The 14962-nt window shown below is 38.7% G+C and overlaps 1 protein-coding gene and 1 non-coding gene across 3 annotated transcripts in view; one reads left to right on the top strand and one right to left on the bottom strand.

The window, feature by feature from the left end:
* The first annotated feature begins 831 nt into the window (after nt 1-831).
* LOC122765484 (cilia- and flagella-associated protein 47-like) overlaps nt 832-14962 on the top strand; it is a 28458-nt gene continuing 14327 nt past the window's right edge. For both annotated transcript variants that reach the window (XR_006359976.1, XM_044019747.1), the window contains exons 1-26: nt 832-1279; nt 1770-1945; nt 2035-2150; nt 3065-3203; nt 3469-3553; nt 3719-3859; nt 4273-4430; nt 4654-4754; nt 5013-5242; nt 5334-5535; nt 6110-6284; nt 6561-6713; nt 6910-7108; nt 7201-7297; nt 7980-8196; nt 8290-8534; nt 8789-8919; nt 9274-9396; nt 9507-9638; nt 10097-10174; nt 10452-10599; nt 10818-10897; nt 11752-11950; nt 12106-12191; nt 12685-12889; nt 13465-13690. Coding sequence is in view for 1 of the 2 variants with exons in the window: in XM_044019747.1 (XP_043875682.1) it covers nt 1133-1279; nt 1770-1945; nt 2035-2150; nt 3065-3203; nt 3469-3553; nt 3719-3859; nt 4273-4430; nt 4654-4754; nt 5013-5242; nt 5334-5535; nt 6110-6284; nt 6561-6713; nt 6910-7108; nt 7201-7297; nt 7980-8196; nt 8290-8534; nt 8789-8919; nt 9274-9396; nt 9507-9638; nt 10097-10174; nt 10452-10599; nt 10818-10897; nt 11752-11950; nt 12106-12191; nt 12685-12889; nt 13465-13690 (3989 nt within the window). In the remaining variant the exon portion in view is untranslated. The remainder of the gene's footprint in view (nt 1280-1769; nt 1946-2034; nt 2151-3064; nt 3204-3468; nt 3554-3718; nt 3860-4272; nt 4431-4653; nt 4755-5012; nt 5243-5333; nt 5536-6109; nt 6285-6560; nt 6714-6909; nt 7109-7200; nt 7298-7979; nt 8197-8289; nt 8535-8788; nt 8920-9273; nt 9397-9506; nt 9639-10096; nt 10175-10451; nt 10600-10817; nt 10898-11751; nt 11951-12105; nt 12192-12684; nt 12890-13464; nt 13691-14962) is intronic.
* trnad-guc lies at nt 4495-4566 on the bottom strand. Its single transcript has one exon. It is a non-coding gene; the product is annotated as a tRNA-Asp (tRNA).

Below are 14962 nucleotides of genomic sequence, written 5' to 3'. Positions count from 1 at the left end.
AGCTGTGGCTGCTTTTGTTTTTCATTGACATTAAATCCTAGAAGGCTTATAGCAAAATATCTACACTAAATTTGTACACATATTTTAATACATGTGTTTTTATTTTACATTTTCAAAATCTATTGAAGAATGAAGTCATATTGGAATTGACATGTTTTTTATACCTGCAATAGCACATATGTCCATGCAAACACAATGATTTATCTATTTAAGCAGCATATAAAGGTAGCTTTTCACTTAGTAGAAATGCAGCAAATGCTGTAATGCACATTTCATAGACAGGGCAACTTGGTGTGCTTTTCATCAAAACAAAATAGCAGTTCCAAACATTAAAAAACAATTTGTATACAAAAAAAACAAATAGGAAGAGAATAAAAAGCTATGATGATGAATTTAAAATGCTTGAAAGGAGCTCAACAATAATCATATGAAAACAACTGAAAAGTTAAACCTGGAGTTTAAGATATTTAGTGATTTCAGCTCAATTTGTAGCATCTAATTGCTGCTTCACCACATTTAGCTTGTTTATATACACACACACACATATATATGTATATATATATATATATATATATATATATATATATATATATATATATATATATATATATATATATATATATATATATGTATATATACATAAAGAGGCTTATTTGTATTTCACTTTTTCACTCATTTAGGAATAACTGATTTAGGAATGAACTGTCATCAATCAATGTAAGATTTACTGCTCAGTGGTAAATGTGGCTCCGTCCACCTGGACTGCGCAAGGTGATAAAACAAGCGCAACAACAGCCGTCGCCAGGAAACCGCATTCACTGTCAACTTTACTTCACCACTGCAACCATTTTAGTTTGTCTGTCGGTATGCGTGGTATTATCAACTAACAAAAATGTTAGTTGATAATGCTGAGTCAGCATTTGCAATTAAGAGCAGATAAAAGGCAGGTAAGGTAGCTGCGCACGGTTAAAAGGCAACACGCAGGCATTTTGACAGAAACCATAAGAGTATGTCAGCGAAATGTTAATGCTCTTGTCTGTGGTAACGTTACACGGAGATGTGTCTGTGGTTTTGGCTTCTTTTTTCTAAATAGAAACTAGTTTTGTTTTTTTTAAAGAAATAGCTAGACGTCATGGCCGGAAGTGGAAGTGTTATAGTTGACCCTCCGTTTATCGAGTTTAACGACGTCAGAGTCGGACAGGTTTACAGGACGACAGTCACTGCAACAAATGTCGGCAAAACATCCAGAAGGATAGTGATTAAAAACCCAGCATTGAAGGTAAAATGAACAACTGAGGTGTTTTTTTAAAACATTTATACAAAGTGTTCGTAATTAGTCTTTAAAGTAGCTTAATTGGTTGTAAGGTACCAGGAGTTAATTGATAAATTAACGTGCTCAATTAACTATGAGCAAGAAGGCTAACTCTAATTAATGATTTAATTCAGGGGTATTAATATGTTAAAGCTATCTGTCTATTTAACACACAGTGCATATACGTTAACAAGTATATTTTATTTTTAAATATTAAAAAGATTATATTCAGACAAACACGGTTGGTGTAGTGGTCAGCACTGCAGCAAGAAGATCCGGGTTCGCGGCCTAGTCGGAACAAGGGCCTGTCAGGATTAGGCAAATTGGACACTCCCCAGCCTTTTGCCCTATGTGGAGGATAAAGCGGTAGAAGATGAATGAATGGAGATTATATTCACTAATATTCAGACTGTCTGTGTGTGTCTGGTTCTTTTCTATTGTCTTTTATTTTGCTCAGGAGTTGTTTAAATTCATAGCAGCAGCAGCTGCGACAGTGGGTCCACCTGCGCCAGTGGCTCCTGGTCTGTCTGTGAGTGGAGTGCTGCAGTTTACTCCCCAGAAAGATGAGGTGGTCACAGACCGCCTTCTCATCTGTTCTGATGATGTCGAAACCATTGAAATCCCATTGCGAGGGTAAGCACATATTTAATATATTCTATTGTCCACTAATGATTTGTGTTTTTTGTTTCATGAATGTTTTTTTGCTAACTGTGCCCCTGTAGGTTTCCTACTGCATGTTCCCTCCTAATGGACTCAGTACTAGACTTTGGTTGTGTTGCTGCCAGCAGGCAAATCATCTGTAAACATCATCCTATAGAAAATCAAGGATCAGCACCAGGTGAATTGAACTTCCTTCTAGGAGAAAACTATTATTCTTCCCAACTATTGTTTTCCTCTTTTCTTCATTCTTATTAGGGGTGAGAATCAAAGGATACCTCACAATATGATACGATATGCAAGATACATGGTCCACGATACCAATTATATCACAATGACGATTCTGTGATAATCAATATATTGCAAGACAATAATATAGCAATACATCATGATATCAGTCAAACTGAAGAAAACAAAACAACAACAGTGCAAGATTTCTCTATTTATTCACAACATTCTGCCCAAGTTTCCCTCATTCATTTGTGCAGCACTGCCATGAGGAGACCTCAGGTAGCGACACCTGACGAGTGAAACTGGCAAAGACTGTTTACTTTAGAGCGCCTTAAGTTATTAATTAAAATATCGAGATATCACCAAATCGATGTTTTGACAGCACTCTTGGTAATGGAAAGAGGGAAACCGATTACTGCAGCTATCCTTTTAAGGACTCTTCATTGAATTCCATTCATTTGGACAGCCTACACAAAGCATTATCTCTAACCAGTTAATTTCTAACCCTAGCCTTAACCTTAACCTAACCACATTTCATCTGATTGAAGTATGAAAAAAGGTGCTGAAGATGATCATATAATAACAATAAAGAAAACAGGAAACAGTAGTTGACATTTGCTGACTCAACTTTCCAACTGTCAAAGTCAGTGTCCAGTAGAGGTTATTAATAAGGTACAAAAAAAGCAATAGCTGGAAGTGCTTAGCATTCATTTATGAAATGGTAATAGGATCTGCAATGACATTTGTTTGAAATAAAACACTTTGCCAGCAAAAAAAAACATCTTACAATGCATTTGGTATTAAATATTATGTTAATGTGCTCTGTATTTATTATGTTTGTATGTGTTTGTGTGTGTGTCAAAGGCGTTTTCCTCCTGCAGTATGATGGAGACCCTTCAGTCAAATTGTCACCCTCCAGTGGAGTCATTGCAGCTGGTGCCATCCAGTGGCTTCAAGTCCAACTGCGCACAGACAGACCTATGCACGTTGATGAGAAAGCTGTGTAAGATGGTGTTTTTAACTCTTGCACTGAGAACTGAATGCAACTAATTAAACAACGTGGATACTAAATACCATTTCTATTGAAGGTTTTTGTATGAACGTTTGAGATTAGTTAATTTATGTTTATTGGAAAAGTTGTTGAGTTCGTGAAATGTAAGTGTTTTTAGAGGAATCCATGCTGGTTTTGAAAAGAGGTGATGTAAACTGAATAACCACCACATTACTCATGTAAGTTAAAGTTCTGGGTAACAACTGTGTACTCACAGGGTGAAACTTCAGAATCGCTCTGCTGCTGTTTTCAATATCAAGGCTGAGGTGGTGGATCAGCGGCTCGAGCTCTTTGACATGAAGGTAATCCAGTTCAAGCAGAACAAAGTTACTATGCGATTGTGCAGGATACTCCACGGATTCTTTAAACTGATCGTCTTTAATCCCCTTCCCCTCTAAATGGACTTAATGTGAACACCCTCATTAGCATCTGTCTCTCTTCAAATATAATTTTGTGCTGTGACACAGGGGGATCCACTCTCTTGTCTGTGGTTTGGGCCTCTGTACTTTGGGACTTCCCGTGTGGAGACTGTGGTTCTGAAAAACAATGGTCCCCAGGTATGTGACTGGATCTGTCTGCTCCAGGATTCTGCTGCAGGGACTGAAGTGGTGAGTTGTGCCGATAAGATAAAAATTAAGTTTCAAATCAGTATAGCTATAAATGTCGGATGACAAAAAAATTTGAAAAAAACAATTAATTGAGGTTTTTAAACTTTTTGATGGACATTAAACCACAACCACTTGTTAAACAGTTATTAACAAGTGTGTTATTGCACAGCATTTTTTGTTATGTGCTGTCCTTTTAAGCATGCTATTTTGCTGATTTTATGTTTGATTCTAGAAGAAAAATGCAGTATCAATATTGTCATGTAAAATGAATTGCCCAGACCATTCCATTCAGTGTGGAAAATGTATTGCACTTTATTTGGAGAGGGATGTGAAAGTGCTGCACATGGCAGATCAAATACTTTTAAGATGACCTGGAATTCCTCAAGAAATCATGAATTGTGGTACTTTTTTAGGGACTAGATCTCCAAAAGAGCACAGACGCCGCCCTGCTGGAGAGAAAGGAAAGGGGAAAACCAGCCACTCAGGTCTTTGTTTGTGTTCCTGAACAAGGTCGACTGGGACCAAATGAGAAAACTACTGTGACAGTACGCTTTAGTCCCATATGTGACAGGTCAGTTGATTTCTGTGTTTGTTCACGTTTTGTGCGTCTTTATAAGAAAAAAAAAAAAATGTATCTCCCCGTCGGGGAATTGAACCCCGGTCTCCCGCGTGACAGGCGGGGATACTCACCACTATACTAACGAGGAAGTGATTTAATGCTGAACCAGTGCTTGATATAAACTAAAGCATTATTATCAAAATATCAACATAATTTTTTTTACCCTTTCTTTCAGTACAAAGAGATGGCACGATTGCTTAGTCAGCCGGCAAGACTATTGTCTTTTCCTTCTGTTTGAGTCAGCTGAGAGCAGACATGGTTTCACTCACTGCAAGGGTACTGACACACACACAAAAACACACAATCATTATGCTCAGAGAGGTTCAGATAAACTCAGAAGACTTTTTCATACAACTATCAATTAATTCACCTCAATAAACATATGTATTGTCCGTGCCTGTTGAGATCTAAGATCAAAGCACTCTCACATAACAATTATTGAGTTTATTTGCAAGAGACTTGCTACAAAACCTGTCCCACAACTTTCTCACACTGCTATCTCAACCTCTGTCTTTTTGATCCTTTACCCCTCAGGTAGTAGCAGTGTGGAGTTGGCTGTGACTGGTTCTGGGCTGCCTGTGTCTCTTGTACCCAATCCATCTGACACATTTGATTTCCCAGTGTGTGTGAAGGGCCAGAGTGCTGACCTTCTGTGTGTGCTTCAGAACCACTGCCCTCAACTTCCCATCAACTTCCACTTCCGCAAGTTAGCTCAGTTTTCCACCAAACCTTCCAAAGGTACCATAAATCCTGGACAATGTCAGGTGAGATAGTGATTCATTTAGTTACGTATTATTTCAAAATGAGAACACAGCATTCAGTGATGATGTTGTTCCTCTCTGTTGCTTTCCCCAGGATGTAATTTTGTCTTATACTGCACGCCAGCTCGGGAGCTTCAAGGTGTGTCAGATACTAGATGTGTTAGGTTATGTTCACCGGGGTAGCGACAACATGGACGGTAGACAGCTGGAACTTGGCAGCTTCCTCAAAGTCACTCTACACCTTTCTGCTGTCTGCCACAGTGAGACTGAATACAGTGGTCCCAAACTAAATCCAGGTGAATACTGAAAAACAGAATTTGTTTACTTTATTTATTTCAGGTTAGAGCTTAGACTTGTAAAACATTTCTTGATTGGCCAATTGGCATGTTGGAGAAATTGGCAGTTGTCAGTATTGCTTTAGTTTCATCTAAAGGTTCCTATTTCATATGCGACAGATGACCTGAGGCAAACCTAATAGTTGGAAGCTGATATTTATATTTTAGACAATTTCAAGTTTCTTTCCAGAACAGGACAATATTCAATTGTCAATGCTGGAAAGGGACCAGTATTCAGAGAAGATATAGTGGAACATCCAATAGAAGCGCCTGCTCTCTATGATACCCTGTGATTGGTTAATTACTCTGAACAGGCGGAACAGCAAACTTTACAAAAGTAAGCAGAGCATAGAGGAGGTGCAGAAGTGCTGTTCCCACTCCCAGAGCCCTTAAAAACAATCTGAATAACTGAACTTTGAATCTAAAAGTGCACAGTTGTGGTCATTGATGTTATTATATAGTTGGGTTTAATTAGTTAATTTTGGCCCACATATCTGTTCTGCTTTTAATGGCTGCTTCATATCTCTTAATCCAGCAGTGACCAATGCAACTGGATCACGTAATATTCGGTCTAGTGGGATGGGTCACTGTCAAGTGTGGACACATGCTGCTCACCTGAACACCAAAAAAGGGGAGACGATTCAACATGGAGAGGATGAGCATTTCATGCCCACAAGCATTAAGATTGTGTCTGCAGACAGACATTTTAGGTAAAGTTGAAAAAAAACACACAGCTTCAGTGTCTATTCCAAGTTGTTACATCGATCATGTTTGAATCAGCTAAAAAACACAACTACTTTCCTTCACAAAATGAATTACAGGTACAGCTGTGTTAATCACTGATTTAGTGTATGCAATGTTGCAGCCTTGTTACATGACTATCATTTGTTGTTGTGTTGAAAACAAATGTCTTTCTTTTCATTTAAAATTGCCCAGTTGCTTCTGTGTTTCATAGCACTGTGTGTCATTATCTCTATCCACCTCAGGACCATCTTTGGTGGAGCCGCCCGCTTTCCCAACCTGCGCACCAACTATGCTTTCACTGAGGAGGAGAAGGAGTGGAAATGGCGAGATCAGCACATTTACGTAGACTTCATCAAACAACACAGGAGAACACGTCTAGCAAGGATCAAGAAAAGGTAGATGTTTTTATTTCCAGTATTTAGTTGAATTCTCTACTAAAGTTATGGATAATAATAACTTACACGTGCTAAGATTTTCTGGAAAAATGTAAAAGGCCTTGACTATTGTGATTTTAAAAAGTGTTATCTTTGCAGTGATTTAATCACAGTTAGACTGTTGCAATGTAATACCTGTCTCTTTTGGGGGTTCTAGACAGCAGGGAAAAGGGCTGCAAGAAGTGGACATTGGGATCATTCCTTCTCAAGGCCTTGTTCCCCCGAAGCTTCGTATTGGTGACAGGGAGAGCAGTAAGAGCTCGGAAACAAATCTGAACTACACGTATGAATCCAAACGAACCAAGTGCCACTGCCTCACGGACATTACATCCATCACCCCGCAGGAAAAAACTCAGGTGTGAACACATGAAGAAAAACTTTATTGAAAAAGCCAAAGGAAAAAAAACTGTTATTCAGTGCTCTCCCTCTTTCATTGCATTCAATCTAGAGTTCAGTGGAAGTGGGTGCAGTTCCCTCAAACAGCCAGGAGATGGCAGACTGCAGCAGGACTCTGACAGCACAGGAGCTCTGCAAAGTTGTCATAGGTTGGAGATTCACTTCACTCAGTGTTTGAGTTACTGTTATGAATTTTCCTGCTTTCTTCATACACTCTGTACAGTGTAATATGTTAACATGAACATGTTAATAGCTCTCTGTGATTGTATGGTATCAAAGGTATTTTAAAGCTTGGGATTTTGAGGTACTGACCAGTTAGCACCCCTTAGTGCCAGCAACCAGCATGAGACATGTCTGGCTGTAAACATTGCAGTCAAAGGCACAGAGGTGACACAAAGAAAAATAGATCATAACCACTCAACAAGGCTTACCTAATTCAATCTACACCTACTTAAGTTTATGGTATTTTTAAGAACACATTTGCAGTGTTATCTTTCAGTAGACAGTCATTTCTGGCTGGAAACTGAAGTTTTTGTCACATAGTAAACTGCTCATTACCCGCACTTCACCGAAGTCCATAGAGAAAATCCAGGAGTTGTCGATCTACAGCTGTTTCCATCAGTAAGTTCAAATGTGTTATTTTGTGACTTCTGTATTTGAAGTCCTTTGTTTGGAATTTTACTGAGAATGAGCTGGGAGCAACACGGGGCAGCACTGACTTTGTACAGTATGTGTCATCTCATGTCCTAACCCATGCTTCAAGCAAACCTGAACAGAGAAATTCCTGTTGGACCAGAAACCCATTTAAAAATCTTACTCTTTTCTTATTAGATCCATTATTAGTGGACTTTGGCAAGGTGTGTGTGCAGTCAGTGTTTGTCCGGAAGCTGGAGCTGATCAATCATCTGTCAGTGTATGTTTGGGTGCAGCTGGACGTGGACTGTCCTGAGCTGCTGGGCTCCTCACCCCTCTCCCACATTCTGCCCCCCTACTCCCACTCCACCTTACCGCTGACATTTCAGAGCAACAAGCTGGGTCACGTCTACAGGTTGGAGGGAGCAGCTTAACTTTTTGTTAGATGAAAATCAGTGATTACTGCTCAGATAAATGTATATAATATTTTTTTTTACTGTTATTGCAGACCTGTTACCTACTCTGTAAACAAGCAACATCCTGGTCAGATACTAGTGCTGGCCAATGTCGTCCCTGTGGCTCTGGAGCTGTCCACCACCTTGTTGGTACTGCGGCCCAATCCCACCCTATTTGCCCAGTCAGGATATCGGAGTTCAGTTACCCTTCGAAACCATCACAACCATGCTACAGAGTTCACATGGAGACCAGTAGTCACTGAGAGAGGCATTTTGTTCTCTATTCGACCAGCTACAGGTGCCACAATGCAGCTTTGTGTTGATAACTCTTTTTTTTTTTTTTGTACTTCAAACCAGTTTCAGTTTACAATAAGTAGAAGCAACATAAATCAGCCACAAAGATGAATAACAATGTCATGTGCAAGTATCTGGATTAGCATTTTAAAAGCAACTATGTTTCATCTGTTTGATCTGTTGATGTGTCTTTATTTTTATTAATACTAGTTACATCAACTGATTTGAAATAGGACAAATATGCTCTGTCTTCTCCAGGTACTGTTGAACCATACAGGGAACTGGAGTGTGAGGTAGTGTGGCATCCCTCCTTCTCTTCCCCTGCAGAAGGAGATTTTGACCTCTGCATTTATGAGGGCAACACACAACGCCTCCACTGCGTCGCTAAGGTTTGTCCTTAGAAGACTGTCATCAGTTTGGATGGTCAAACTGGTGTAAGAAGTCCAACATTGCCATCTTTTCTGAAACTTGTATTTTTTGCAGTTGAAAAAGTGATTCTTTCCATCTTGTAGATGACATAAATGATTTCACTCAAATTGTCTACTGGAGGTATTTCTGGTTTTAGCCATTTTCTAGTGATGGCTATAATGGGCCTTTTTCAGTGGCATGATCAGTTTTTATACTAATGTAATAGTCATTACCATACATACTCATCCTGCACTCCTTCACTACCATCCAACATTTGAATTTGAAGTATCAGACATTAAGAGAAATATCTTTTTTCATGTATACCCTCCTCTCAGGTTGGATCCCCTTGTGTCCAGCTCGCAGAGAACCTGCTGATATTTGGATCAGTGCCTCTCAACATGGCCTCTATCAGAACAGCCATCTTACACAACACTGGACAGAACCATGCTTACTACCGGGTGCCCCCATACAGCACATTCAGGTGTTGATGTTTGAGATTTGTAAAAATGGCACACACAAAATAACCAGTCTGTCTCTCTTTCTGTGTCTGCCTGTCTGACTGAAGCAGGTGTTAGATGTGTGCCCTCTGCCAGGAATGATGGTGAGTCCATGTGAGGGAGTAGTGCCCAGTGGGGGCCAAACTGTACTCAAGATCCTCTTCAACCCAGATTCTGTCATCAAGTTTGACACCAGAGTTCAGGTGAGGGACAGATGGAAATATAATAGAAGACAGGATTCTTCAGTTCATGTTATGATGGTGTTTGTGTAAATGTAAACTAAACAAGATGTGTGTGTTTTTTTTATAGTGGATACAAAATAATGTCCATTGTATCACAAAAAAAATTAAACAAAGTTTCTGTCATGAGGAATATCTTTAATCAAAATCCACTGGGGGTTAAAATAAAATTGACAAATAATGCTTTTTCAAATATAATATTGGGAGTAGCACTCGTACAGATACCTGCAGTGAGAGCCAAACATTGTCAGATATGATTGTGAAATCATCACACCACAGTTATCGCATAAAATAATAGCTTGAATATGCATATTTTACACACACACAAGAGTTTGTAACCTGGATTACAAGAGCTCTTAAATCTCACTAGTGAGGGATTTTTTATAAAAACACAAATTTAATTTCCTCTGTGTGAATTACAGATAGCTATGAGGAAAATGAAGTCCATTGAGCTCAGAGTGAGAGGAACAGTGGAGCCTCCAAATGTGGACTTCAGTGTGGTGAGTTTCTGTGTGTGTGTATGTTTGTGTTCTCTGTTAACAATGATAGTTATAGTGACAATGATGGATATGTCTTTGTTTATGGTCTCTGCTAAAATGTCTTGTTTTTACTATTTAAAAGTCTCCAATGTCACTATTTCACAACCTAAACAGCTAGATTTGGGTCTTGCAATTCATCAAATTCCTTCCCATGATTCAAAATATTTATCTTTGGAATCCCTCTGCTTTTATTTCTCATCTATAATATATAGTATAATTTCTCCCTTTTTCTTTTCAGTCCCATTTCCAGTTCTACATGGTTCATGCTTGTTCCCAGCGTGTAATACCTTTCACTATGACAAACCACTCGCCTGCTGCAGCTCGGGTGACCTTCAACCTGTCACACTATGCAGACTTCACTCTCCAGCTCCCTCAACCATCAACCAGTACGCTTTCATTCACACAGAATCAGAGTTGATATAAAACAGTGTGTGTATATGCTGTATGTGCTGAACAGGACATGCAGCAGTATTGTGTTATTGCGTTAGTCTCTGTGGGATGTGACAGGAATGTTTTTGTAACATTGAAGTATCTGTGGAATTTAAATGCACAAATTGTAAGTAGTTGTTGTCTTTTGAATGTTTCTTTGCATTTTCACACTCAGTAAAGGAGTCTGGGGTGTGTCTTGTGGACGTGCAAGGCAATCAGACTGTAGACTGCTCCCTTACCTTTTCACCCACCCAGGTGAGGTTTTGAAAACTTGAAGAGTGTTCATTCATTAGCATTCATGAGCCTTAATTTCCTAAATCCCTTCCCCACAAGCAATTTTCTGTTGGCAGCTGGAAGGGCAATGGCTGCTGATGCTTTGTCCACCCTTTTTGAAATCCAGCATCATCTATTTTCAAAAATTAGCTCTTGTGTGTTTTAAATGGGAAGAAAAAAGCAGCATAAAAAACTCTCATTTTCACTGTCCAAGAGTGAGTAAAGAGTTTTTACTTACACTAACTATGTTGATGTTATGATTTTTATTATTATTATTATGTTGTTCTTCTGTCTGTCTCTTCAAATGTCTCTGATTAACACTGAATGTTTCCTGTTACATACAAAATACATTGATCACTTGCAAGTCACTTTAAATAAAAGTGTCTGCCAAATGAGTAAATGTAAATGTAAACCTACTTCAGTTAAAATTCACTTTTTGCAAGTGTGCTCCTTGTAGCAGTGAGGGCAAGGAAAGACAGCCACATGTTAGACAAACACTATTTACATACTGACCATTATACACCTATAAAAACATATTTATGGATAGTATATTCAATTTCTGCCTTTAAACCCTCTTAAATGTTGCACTCTGAACTGTTAAGTCAGGGATATTTAATATACTGTTCAGAATAAGGTGTCCATTATATATTCACAGCACAGCAGATTTGTTTTTTATTACAGTAATGAAACTGATGCTGTGGCTATTTTTAGACTCTGTATTATCATGCGCTGTGTCAGAATGGTAATCCTGACAGGAATAGTGACAGTAACTAATGGATGTGATGTCTAAAACCAAAAATGAGCTGACCGAGAGTTTGGGAAATGTCTTCCTTCAGCCAGCCGGATTTGACTTTGACCTGCCACTGATGGTTAATGGAGAGAAATGGTCCACTGCTTCTTCGTCTCCTATCCCCACTTCATCTTATTCGTCCATCTCCTCCTCAAATTCAGCCGTCAGCTGGAAGCACTTGGTCCAGTCACTTTCCCACTCTGTCACCATGGCAACACAACGGTCACTGCACATACAGGCCACAGGTGAGGTCATAAATGTGGAGTCCTGTATTTGTTAGCCCAACATCTGTAATTTAAAAATACAGTGTTTCTACTGGAATGAAAACATACATTTTCACAGATGGTTCAAGGCCTGTGCTGCGTAATGTTATGGTTTTGTTTGCCTTTTTTTTTGTTAGTGGTGCAGGCCCCACTGGAATTGTCACCCTCAAGCCTACACTTCCATGTGGAGCCTCTGCTATCACAGTCTGATGCCTACACCAAGGTATAACTGAAATATCTCGCACATTTTGTCATCCTTTTGTCTTTTTTTTCCCATCTTACTCGATTGTTGAGCGTCATCATGAAGATCCTAAAATTTCTTGATCGTGTCTCTCATCAGATGTATAACAGACTGATTTCATATGCAACAGATAAGTCAAAGCTATTTCTCCAGTGAAACTCTCTCAACTCTAATATTGACATGTTTGCTAACTCTTTTGTTTGAGTTTCTTTACTGTGTAAGTAGTTGTTGCCTGTACCATATTTCCTGGAGGCGGTCAACAAAGCCTAGAAAAAGTGCTGAAACGCTGTTCTCTCTTAAATAACTTAATTTACCATATTCAATACCAAAAAATAAATCTTGTGTAGTGAATCTTTAATCCATGTGTAATTAGTCATTTTGCAAAATGTACCCTTTTTATCTTTTTTCCCTCAATTTTTTTTTAGAATTCCTTTAACATTTTCTCCTTTCTCTGATTGTATTGCTTTCTTTATAGACAGTGGAGCTGAAAGCGGTGTGTGAACAGAGTATCTGGTGGCGTGGTGCCATTAGTCAGCGCTTACACTGGTGGTTTAAGTGCAGCACTATAGCAGCACCAACAGATAGGGAGCTCTGTATAGTGACTCCATCGTCTGGCAGTCTGGGGCCCAGCCAGTCCGCCTGCTTAGCAGTCAGCATCAGACCTGAGGCCATCAGAACAGGTGAGAAATGATCAGAATGTACTTTCACATTACAACAAATTATGTTGGATTACTTAATCTACAGCTGCCTTCTTCTTTCTCACACATGCACAATTATAACCACCCACACACACAAACTCTATCTAATTTATTTTGCTAGTGGTCTCTCAAATAACAAAATACCTAGTTTGATGACTTTGGAAAGCAGAGTGAGTGGAATGATGGTAGAATTCACATCAAACAACAGTAAGTAGTTGTGATACATTAGTGACAAAAACATTAAATAAAAAGAAAAAAACAACATTCAGGCTCACTAGTAGTATTTAATATTAGTTAAATAAAAAATTGGCCAAAAATAAATACATTTTGGCCAATTTATGTACACGACTCAACAAAATATAACATTGGTCTCATCTTTTTAAAACCCTTTAATGCAGAGATGTTACATATTATTTCTCGAGGAGGAAACGTGTATATTGTACCACCACAAGGTTAGATGCACATATTTGTTCGCTGATTTTGACATGACGATGATAAATCTATGTAAATACAGTTACATTCAGGTAACTTCTGTCATTTTATATTTTCTCTCCTAGTGTCTGACAGACTAATCAGACTGTCTCTCCATCTTTATCTGGGAGATGAAGGTGAGGAGGAGATGGGGGAAGAGGAGGGACATGAGCCCTCCCAGGTGCTGGCCATCATTATTACTGTCCAGCCTCTCAATATCACCATCCACCCTCCTCAAATCCTTTTTTCCCCTGTACCTCTGAAAACCAATGCAATGGCCACACTCACCCTACTGGCTGAAGGATATCCAAGGTTTGTCTGCACACACACACACACACACACACACAGTACTTTCTACTATTCCCAGTAACAGTTACGTTTTATGAATTCCTGCTTTGTAATCACAGATGTAGTTGTTGGTAAGCTGAGCAATAAAAAAGATAGATTTTTGTAATATTTACATTCTTCTAGCTTGTGGCAGTTCACAGTCTGTGTCAGGCCATTGGAGCTACAATATAAATGAATGCAGAGGAAACAAAGCTCTAAGTGGCTCACTACATTATTCATTTCAGTGGGATTTTATCAATCAAGCCAGAGCCCATTAACTGGCAGGTCTTAGCTCTTACTGGGTTTTGCATACATCCAAGCCAACACCATAATCCCCATTCCTAGGTGGTTTCATTGTTGTTCAGAATGGACAAAAATTTGGCAGCACTTTCACACTTCTGGCAGAATTGTCAGACCCACATCTCTGTGACTGAAATGAGAACACAGTGTATGCACTAAGGTCTTTGTTCTTCTCAAGAAGACATGACTGGGTTACCATTTCTGAGAATTTTCTATTACCATTATTTACATAAAGCACTGGAAACTAGAGCCATCATGCCCGATGGACTTTTTCATCTCCGTTTGACATCTGCTATATTGCTGCTTTTTAAAGTTTTAGAAATAGCTCTTTGTGTATTGAACTAGTTCTTCATTCAAGCAATTCTCAATGTGATCATTTCACAGAAACTTTGAAATAGCTGGTAGCTTTCCCCAGGAACTGATTTAGGATCTAAAACTTTTTTATCTTTATCTGTATCTTGTTGTGACATTAGGAGATATCTCTTAGCAATGCTGACATATTAAGATTTTCAAAATTCAGTTTCTTATCCCCTCATCACTGCAGGTGATTTTTGTACACTCCATTTGAGACGATAAATAAAATATTTTTGATGCTACATGCCTTTTGCAACCTCATTATAGTGTAATGTATCAAACTTGTGTATGTTGTGATGTAGGTGACACTGGGTTTTTTAAATGGAGAACTCTGGAGAAATTTCTGAATCTCTTGTGCAAATAATTATTTTATTTTCAATGGTAGTGGCATCACCTCTGCCTAGGAAGCTATATTTTTGGCTGCTATGAGCATAACTCAAAGGTAAAGGAGGGATTGTGATTACATTTTCTGGGGATGTAGGTGGCCCAAATAAGAAATGATTTGATTTTAGTAAAACATAATAATAAAAGGCAATAAAATTTTTTAGTTTTGATTTGAAATGTAGGAGGGAGTCTGTGTTTTGGAGGTCAAGGAGGGATGGA

The sequence above is a fragment of the Solea senegalensis genome, linkage group LG2, assembly GCF_019176455.1.
Source record: "Solea senegalensis isolate Sse05_10M linkage group LG2, IFAPA_SoseM_1, whole genome shotgun sequence".
In the NCBI taxonomy this organism is placed as follows: Eukaryota; Metazoa; Chordata; class Actinopteri; order Pleuronectiformes; family Soleidae; genus Solea; species Solea senegalensis.
Note: the sequence above shows the minus strand (reverse complement) of the source record. Positions and strands in the feature narration are given on the sequence as shown.